Source organism: Leptonotus elevatus, chromosome 17 (genome assembly GCF_054856555.1).
Source record: "Leptonotus elevatus isolate MCC_2025b chromosome 17, RoL_Lele_1.0, whole genome shotgun sequence".
In the NCBI taxonomy this organism is placed as follows: domain Eukaryota; kingdom Metazoa; phylum Chordata; class Actinopteri; order Syngnathiformes; family Syngnathidae; genus Leptonotus; species Leptonotus elevatus.
The window spans coordinates 10414939-10424701 of record NC_141255.1 but is presented as its reverse complement, the minus strand read 5'-3'; the positions used below and the strand labels follow the sequence as shown (position 1 = coordinate 10424701).

The 9763-nt window shown below is 39.0% G+C and overlaps 1 protein-coding gene across 1 annotated transcript; it reads left to right on the top strand.

Annotated features, from left to right (window-relative positions):
- Positions 1-4: 4 nt before the first annotated feature.
- On the top strand, positions 5-9150 carry mus81 (MUS81 structure-specific endonuclease subunit). The gene is made up of 15 exons (XM_086058388.1): positions 5-366; positions 867-996; positions 2433-2509; positions 2645-2752; positions 2823-2903; positions 2992-3080; positions 4087-4260; positions 4391-4465; positions 4536-4663; positions 4742-4854; positions 5627-5842; positions 7559-7669; positions 7744-7847; positions 7940-8023; positions 8564-9150. The coding sequence occupies exons 1-15, from the start codon at positions 226-228 to the stop codon at positions 8628-8630; spliced, it is 1698 nt and encodes a 565-aa protein (XP_085914514.1). The 5' UTR covers positions 5-225; the 3' UTR covers positions 8631-9150.
- Positions 9151-9763: the final 613 nt, after the last annotated feature.

Here is a 9763-nt window from a genome sequence, read left to right as displayed (position 1 = left end):
TCTCTTTGTGACAAAACAGGAAGTAGTGCCTGGGAAGCTTTCATTTGGACCAAAGCGCGGATAAAAAACTTAATTAACTTTTAAAAGGAGTGTTTGACTATGCGGATTTTGTAGGTCATGTGCGGACGGAGTAGGCGTTCATGTATCAAGCCCACATGTATGAGCGCCGTCTAGCGTGTACGTGACACAGGTGCGACTGTTTCACTTCATTTCTCATCCAGCGACATGTCCAACCCCGAGCCGGTCCTTTTGGGCCGCAAACGTCCGCTGCCGGCGTGCCCGAACCCGTTGTTCCTCAAGTGGCTCACTGAACTCCGAGACGAGGCCAGGGAGAAAGGCCAAAAGATACAGTACACATACCAGAAGGTACCTTCGGTGTTATTAAAATAAATAATTAAATACATTTCAGTTCTGAATGTTGGTTTAAATTTTTTTTTATATTTTACTCTTTCCCAAAAAGTACATGTAAACCGTTTGTTATGAATTGGGAATAAAATTATTTTGAACAAACGTCAATGATAACATTATAATCATTGGTCCAACAGCTTTTCAAACCATTGTATCGGTTGTATAGAAGTGAAACATTTAGTTTGTTGACTTTGCAGCATTGGGAGGTCATATTTCCAGAAATCAAAAAGTTATTTCAATCACAAACGTGTTAACATGTTTCTTACCTCCATTGAACTTGGATGTTTTTGGTGAATTTCTAATTGAATTTCTTTGAAGAATGTCAGCCGCCTAGGCCAGAGCGATATGACATTGAAGCAGCTAAAGAAAAAATAATAATCTTATTTTAGTCATATTAATTCGACAACTACATTTCAATTAATTGGTGAACAAAATTTCTGACTCATGTTTATTTTCAGGCCATCAGTTCTCTGAATAAATATCCTCTTCCTCTTCGGGATGCTAAAGAGGCCAAAATCCTGCAGAACTTTGGAGATGGTATATGCAAGATCCTGGACTCAAAGATGCAACAACACTACAGGAAGTGTGGTAAGATATACTGAACATACATGATTACAGAGAAGATTTGTTTTCCAGTTCAAATTTGTCGTATAATGAAGTAATAGTAGTTATCGGTATTCAGTGGAATTCAACAGTTTATTGGTAGAACTTAAGAATTAAAAAAAAATTAAATATCGCACAAACAAACAAAATGCAGAATACACAGAAATATCGTGAAAAATGGGAGAGAGATAAAATATTAGATATAAAAATCACATATTGAACAAAAATACTTTATTTTCACAAAATCTTACCAGAAAAATATTAGGAAATTCATACAAAATCGACAAAAAAACATTTTTTTTTTTACATCTGATAAAGACGTAACACAAAATAGTTGACAAAAATACATGCAGATGAAAATTACAAATATAATCATTTGTAATTTTCATCTGCATGTATTTTTGTTAGATTAAAATTTAATGAATATTGTGATGAATAAAAAATATTAGAACAAAATCACAAAATAATGAGAAATGACACAAAATACAACTACAGGCATTAAGAAAACATTGATAGACACAAAATACATAATTTTTGAAACACAAATTAAGCAAAATATAAGATGAAAAAAAAAATCAAATGAAACCTACAAAAATAATAGATTAAAAAACATACCGGTATATAGATTGGACACAAACCGACACAAATATTACAACAAATGAAAAATAAGAATTCACAAAAAATGCTAAATAAAATTAGTGTTTTTCCGATACTGTTTTTTGGCACCCGATACAGATTTTTTTGCAGTATCAGCCGATACCGTAACGATTCCTTGTTTTTTGTTTTTGTTTTTTCAACATGAAAAAGCTGCCCTGTCATTGGTTCAGAACATTCAAGGGCCAATAGGATATATTGGCTCGGCATGCAGTGAACACGTCACACATCAGTGAATGTCGTGCCCAAGCAAGACACAAGATGCTGCATCCAATGTTCTATATTAGCGTAGAAAATAATGGTATTGGCATGTTACTTGTTAGTACTTGCCGATGCCGATACCACTGTTTTAATGCGGTATCGGGGCCTCTCCCAATAACGGTATCGGTATTGGAACAACTCTAAATAAGATTAAAGAAATTGAAAATATTAGAGGGGAAACAATTTCACAAAAGCAGATCACAAATCCCCAAAGACTAGTTGAAAACTTAAAAATAGTAAATGAATAAAAATAAAAACATTTTGCACAAAAGCACATGAATATTACAATAACTAAAAGACAAAAATGACATAGCAATGATAATTGAAAATATAAGTATTATACAAAATACAGTATTAGATAAAAAACAAAACAAAAAAAACAATTACAATAAATGCAAAAACAGTGCTACACAGACAATACAATAATATAACAGCTTAAATTTGTGATGAATTGCAAAAGAGACAGAACACTCCACACATCCAACACAACCTCGTCCCTCCCTCAGGTGAGAATGTGGATGTCCGCAGAGAAGCTTCACCTCCTAACAACACCTACGATGAGAGTTCAGGTCCCAGCATGAAGGTGAAAGACTATCACCAAAAAAAAAAAGCGTATTCAGCAACTTTTGAAGTGCTGCTTTTATAAGTGAAAAGTGTGCCAGATGGAAACAAATGCATAAAGTGTCTCAGTGATGGTTTTCTTTGTAAAATGACCCAGGGAGAGAAAAAAGCTAAAGGAGTGACCAAGAGAAAGAAGAAGGAGTACGCACCCCAAAAAGGATCCGGCGGTTACGCTGTGCTGCTCACACTTTACAGACACTCGCAGGTTATATGATCACGGTCCCATGTGCCTTTATTTTGCAACTCAAATAGCGAGCATCATTGTTTATGTACAGAAGGCGGGCAGTAAAGGTTTCATGTTCAAGATGGAGCTGCAGGCCCAGGCGCAGCATCTCTGCGACAAATCCTTCACGGTGGTCAGTCCCGCTCAGCGGCTTCACTTCCAATAAACTTTTCGAACCGTGCCAAGGCAACTCAGGACGTCTCTGCTTTCTCCACCCGTAGCCAGAGCTCGGAAGTAAGTATGCGGCCTGGTCCACTGTTGCCACCCTGATCAAGAGGAACCTACTGATGAAGACACATAATCCTGCACGGTACCTTTCCACAAATAATTTGGCAAATGTTCCGTCAATAATTAATAATACTAAAAATAGACAAATATCAGATGAAAAAATACACAAATATTAGACCAGGTGCTAAAATATATTCGACCAAGCAATACAAAAATATTGGAAGGAATTGAATGATGGTTAGACAAATTGAACCATTCAATGAAAAATTTGTAAATACACAAAGAATTACAACATTTACTTGACAGAAAAAAATTGTGACTAATAGGAACGATATATATAAAAAGGAGACAAAAAGTATGCCAATATTTTTTGACAAAAAATAATGGAACAATACACTAAAGTTATCCCAAAAATACAAACAAATGAGAAGAATAACAGGTTAGGAAAGATACACTAAAATTAGTTGAAAAATACACAAGTAATAGACCTCCAAAAGTATTGGAAAGAAAAATCATATTAGAAAAGCTAAACAAAAAAACTGGAAAACTACACAAAAACTAGATGGGGGGGAAATGGGGAAAATCCACAAAGATGACCCAAAACGAAAGAATACACTCATTTTAGTAAAGAACAAGATACACAACAAACCTTTAAAAAAGAAAAAGAAAAAAGGAATGAAAACAAAATATGACAAAAATAATCAAATGCAAATTAAAGAAGTTGACAAAAAAACTAAATTAGATGGGGGGGGGGTCACAAAAGTTAGATTTTTTTTTAAATGAAGACATACATTTAGTCAAAAAATATATACTAATGGCAGAGTTTTAAAAAATATATCACAATTAGATCACTAAACCGAACCCCCTTGCAAATATTAGAAAAGACTCAAAACCAGAAAGAAATTACACAAACACTTGACCAAAAAAACAGGCTAAAAAGCATGAACGTTTGACAAAAAACTAATGTTAGATGAACAGAAAGATTTACAAAAATCTGACAGAGCAATACAAAAATATCAGGGGGGAAAACTAAATAATAGACAAAAATGTCAAATACTTTAGGTGAAAAATGGTCTTTGTCTTGTCAGCTACTCTCTGACGGAGGAAGGCGTGTCTTTGGCACGCCGTCTGGATTTGGCGGCGTGTGCATCCAAAGCGGCTCTGGAGGACGAGGATGATGAAGACGAAGAGGAGAGTTGCCCTGTGGCCGTAGACCTCACTGTGAGTGACGAAGAGGATGACAACGTGGAAGACGGAGTACTGTAAGTAGGACAGTAAAGCAGTGGTTCTCAAACTTTGATCCTCTAGTGGTAGCTTTGAGGTTTGCAATCACTTGTGACGTTTTATTATTTTAAAAGTGCAAATGGGGCTTTTAAATGAGTGTTCTTTCAGGCAGTCACACGGACGACGCCTCCTCGCCGGGACCTTCGACATTGTCCTTTGCGTGGATGTCTCCGAGACGACCGGGTGAGCGCGGCGGCTCACATTTTCATCTCGTTTAGCCGGCGCCTTTCATCATGTGCCGGTGCGCCCACAGCGGCAGCCGCCACTGCAAACAGGAGCTGGTCACAGAGCTGCAGAGGAGCCGCGTCAGCTTTGACGTCAGGAAGCTCAACGTGGGCGACTTCCTGTGGGTGGCCCGGGAGAAGGTCACGCCTGCGCCAGGTGCGATTTCTACTCTCATTCAGCTGTTCCGCCGCCTGTGAGTGGAGTCTGTGGACGCTGACGTGAAAGATTCCGTAGATCGCTCGCGAGCGAGCAAAGGCAGAGAGCTGGTCCTCGATTACATCATTGAAAGGAAGCGGATGGACGACCTGTGCGGCAGCATCATCGACGGACGCTTTAGGGAGCAAAAGGTCAGATAAGAACAACTTTATTTTCACCACAAATTCCAGGACAAACCTTAAACACGACATTACATGATTACATTTTGACATCACGACTCCAAGACAACACTTAATTATTCAATTTGGCATAACACGTCCTGTCAAAATTTAGACCTTCAAAATAAAAGCACGCAGTATCATGACAAGTCTAACCACACTTTACCTTAAACATGACATTACATGACTACATTTTGACATCACGATTCCAAGACAACACTTATTTATTCAATTAGGCATAACGCGTCCTGTCAAAATGTAGACCTTCAAAATAAAAGCATGCAGTATCATCACAAGTCTAACCACACTTTCATGGGCCAAAGGTTGGCTTATTTAACAATAAGTAGGCACAAAGTAGTTTGTAGCGTGCTTTTATTGTGACGGCCTGACGGTTCACAGGATGTTTTGCTGATGTCGACCCAACTTTTCTGAGTGTTGCCGAGCAGACCTTGAGTTTACTTCATTAACCATTTATATCTATTTTACACTGCTGTAGTATGTAAAACTGTATTTACTTCCTATAAAATGTATTTCTGTTGCTATTTTTCAGTGTCTAGAACAGATGAATTTGATTTATATTCTTCCCAAATTTTTTGTCAAACTCTGTGTAACAGATTCACCACAGTATTGCAAATATAGCACAGACTAAAAAAAAAAAATCCCTCTTGGAGTCAACATAAGTATTAAACACCGCAAAGAGTTATTTTTTTCTTTCATAACCCGGTGTACTGTATTCCTGTGTCAGTTTCGCCTGAAGAGGTGCGGCCTGCGCAGGCCCATCTACCTGGTGGAGGGGCACGGGAAGTCGGCGTCCCACCTGAGCCTCCCCGAAATGACGCTGCGGCAGGCCATCGCCAACACGCAGGTGGTGGACGGCTTCTTCGTCAAGCGGGTGCGGGACGTCAAGGAGTCGGCGGCCTACCTCGCCATCATGACGAGACACCTCACCAGACTGTACCAGGTCAGGCGACGCCTCGCTCATGCACGCGCCTGTTGTGATGATGCTTGACGGATTTGCAAATTGAACAGCTGCACGTTAAAACGTCAGCTAGAACCTCCGCAATCAAATGAGAACTGAACCGATTCATTTTCAAAATTATTTTTAAAAAATTTGCCAAAAAATGCAAAAATAAATATTTGCCTAAAAATGGTTGGTGAAAGACTCTTGTTGGTAACCCGGTGGGTAGTAGGTAATGTCTGGTCGGTGCTGGATTTCACTTTCCTTTCTTTTCTTTGATCCTTCCTCGGGTCTCCTGACAACCTCACGACTGGATTCTGAAGTATTCGGTTTAGGTGAACGGTATGGGATTTTGAATAGGTTTTAGGTGAACTAATGAGTACACACTCGCACACATGCACACACGCATACACACGCACACACAAAATAAAAATAAAAAAGAGAGCAATGAAGATGACATGTCGAATCAGTAAAATTACCGAATGAACAATACTGAGCTCGCCAAGAAAAAAAAAAGAAAAGAAAGAAAATACCAAATAATAGGATAAACATATCTTATTAGATACACAAGATTTAAAAAAAAAGAACACAAATATTAGACGGAAAAAGGGTGACGTCTTGCTCTATATTATTTATTTGGTTGTTACTAACATAACCATGAGATACATTTTTCAAAAATCATTTCCAGTTTAATACATTTTGTAGAAACTTTAACGCCATTGTTATTTATGTCGCAAAGCATTCAGTGCGTAGTGACCTAGAATGGTGGCGGCTCTCTACATGTAAAATGTCTATAAAGAAAGCAAGGTAAGTCTCCGTAGCGTTCCTAAAGGGACGATCAAAACTCTTGAATGCGTCTGGTGAATGTCGAGAGCACGGCGTTGGGGAGGGTGACAAAATGTTGCAAAAACGCAATGAGGCTTAACTTGCTTTTCTTTGAAGGCGTTTCACATTGCAGAAAAATTAATCTCATCGTTACGTTAGAAACAACCAAATCGATAATATAGAGCAGCAAACTTGTCATGACAGTCGGGGTTCCTTTTAAGATCGTGCACGTACTCGCACGGCGCACCATGAACGACCCTTACGCAGGTGCTGCAGTTATGCTTTGGGCCAGAGGTGGCAGTCGTGAGTAAAAAAAAGTGACAAACTGCACAAATAGTAGCTAAAACTCCTTTATTAGCAAAAAAATACACAAAATTATAAAATATATTTATGCAGATATTGGAAAAATGCCCAAATATATGAACAATTCACAAATATTAGAAGGAAATGCATTACTTAGATTAGGGAAAAAGTTGATAGGTGACAATAATAAAAAACACGCAAAATGCACAAATGGTAGCTAAAAGTACTTTATTAGAGAAAAAATACAAATAATATCTAAAAATGCTCGAATATTAGATGGGGGGGAAACAAATATTTGACTGGAGTTTTTTTTTTTTGTAAAAATACAAAAATATTTTTTCAAGCTGAGACAAAATGTTATCCTTAGTCCGTCATGTTATTTCTCTCTCTCTCTCTCTCTCTCTCTCTCTCTCTCTCAAAACGGGCCTCCGTCAGGGCCAGATGTCGGCCAGTCACGACGTACTGCTCACCTACGAAAGTACCAATAATAACTTACAAAGCACCAGTCTTAGACACACAAAAAAAATACAAATAATGGCAAAAATATTAGACGGCAAAATGAATGAAATGCGTATGAACTGGAATCAACAGAAGCGCACGCTGGTGTGTCACTCGCGCGAGCTGAACGGCGACCTGGACCGCCGCGACGATGGCGCCCTCCTGTCTTTCGCCGAGTTTAACTACGGCGCCATCAAGAACAAGGTGAGAAGGCTGCTTTTCGCCGTCGCGCCCCGCAGGCCAAGCGACTGACAATTTGCGCGCTGTGTCTGGTTTAGAGTCAGACGGTGCGTGAAGCATTTGCCAGACAGTTGATGCAAGTGAGCGGCTTGTCCGCAGACAAAGCGGCAGCCATTCTGGAGAGATACAGCACGCCGCACAGGTATTTGACTTGCTCTGCGAACGCCGCCGGGGTGGGGGCGGGGGGGGGGGGGATTGGGGGTCAGCTGCTAATCTTCAATCTTCCCTCCTCAGTCTCCTGACGGCGTACGGCGAGTGTGCAAGTGAAGCAGGCAAGGAAAAGCTGCTGTCCACCATTCGATACGGGAGGCTCAACAGGTTGGCCAATAATATTCGTTGGTTGCAAAGTTATAATATATTTGAAGACAAATAATGCACATCATCTAGAACAGACAATATAACAATACTCCCATTCTTTAGTCTTTGCAAAAAGCAAATAATTTTACTGCCCGATACAGTAGTTGTGAAAGTCTTCTTTTTGTCTTTATGATTGATGATGATTGCCCCTGGTGGCCAGTGCCGTATTTTCAAGTGCCATTTTTAAATCTCATGAAAACATGTTACAAAAATTGGAAAGATAATTGGAATTACGAGTTCACTAAACAAATCTTATCACAAAGCAACGCTGCCATCTGGTGGCATTTTGCTACCAATTATTTTAAAAAAAACTTGAGAGGGTCTGTTGCTGGCAGATTAGTGCTTGATCAATTTCCACTGCCAATAGTGAATCACACTTTTTTTTAAATTTTTTTGTGCTTATTGGGTTTGGATATGAACTCCTCCTGATCTCAATCCCCAACATGATGCGCACACAATTTCCTCTAAAGACGTAAAAAATCTGCCACTTTGTTTCCCAAGGAATCTGGGTCCAGCTTTGAGCCGCACTCTCTACCAGCTGTACTGCACCGAAGGAGCGCTGTCCTAAATTGTCTTCCAAATTATTGAAGGATTCTTGTCATGTTTTGCTGTAATCATTTTTATCCTGAGCTGATACAGGAAGTAGTCAAACAGATCACATGACCACCAGTTGAACTATTGTATCCCAACAGTTTGGGGAGAGTTCATCATATCAATGTCACTGGAAAAGAACACAATAAGAAGAGCAAAATGCAATTTTAAAAATTGATCGAGATTGCAAGTATGTTTGACTACACGTCAAGTGATTTCTCTTCCTCTGGTCCCCAGTGTGACAAATTCACTTGATTATTAACGGGAGAAGACGAAGAAAACGCGGTAGTTATTTCTGAACTTATAAGTGCAATTTCACCAATGATAATTGGAATTTCTTAATGTGTGGTTTGTTTTAGGTGTGTGACTGTTGAGTGTCTTAACTGGTATAAATGTAAAGCGTGTGCCATTTCAACCTATTTTGTGCATTATAAAATCCTGTTTTAAAATAAAACGTTTTGCTTGACATTCACAAGCAAGTATCCAGACAAGTGTTCCCTTGGTTGACCTATTTCATTTAGTGCTATGTTATCATACTTTATGTGGTTTCACCGTTCGTGCATCTGTTCAGTCAAGTGTTATTGCACACTAACCTTGAGATGACCTTGAATCATTATCATTTGTTTTTATTTCACCGCTTCACTTCCGGCCGCCTCCCATTTTTACCTCAGTGGGACGTTCTGGTTCTGTCTTTGCAGGTCATTTCACAAGTTGTCTTGACAACGCAAAACATACACACACTTGCACATAATTCCTAGTGGGGACATCCCATTGACATATTGCATATCCTATCCCCTTACACTAAACTTAACCATCATAATTGCTTGCCTAATCCTAACTCCAACCAAAATCCAATTCAAACCTAAACTATAAAACCAAATCTTGACCCTCAAAAAGAGGTCTTGAGTTGTGAGGACCGGCCAAAATGTCTCCACAAAGCACGAGTGGTCCCCACAATGATAGTAAAAACCTGGAATATGGGCCACACAAGGTAACATGTACAAGAACACACACACCGTGTTGGCATATAAATGTACACAACTTGTAATGATATATTTTATATGGTAGAAGAATGGTTAAGGATACACTTTATTTTCATGTGCATATTTT

What these genes read in the sequence shown, in the direction of transcription:
- mus81 (XM_086058388.1), top strand. Translation starts at nt 226, where the DNA reads ATGTCCAACCCCGAGCCGGTCCTTTTGGGCCGCAAACGTCCGCTGCCG. An exon ending in GTTCAGGTCCCAGCATGAAG is followed by an intron (nt 2,510 to 2,644) that starts GTGAAAGACTAT and finishes AAAATGACCCAG; the next exon opens with GGAGAGAAAAAAGCTAAAGG. An exon ending in GAAGGTCACGCCTGCGCCAG is followed by an intron (nt 4,664 to 4,741) that starts GTGCGATTTCTA and finishes AAGATTCCGTAG; the next exon opens with ATCGCTCGCGAGCGAGCAAA.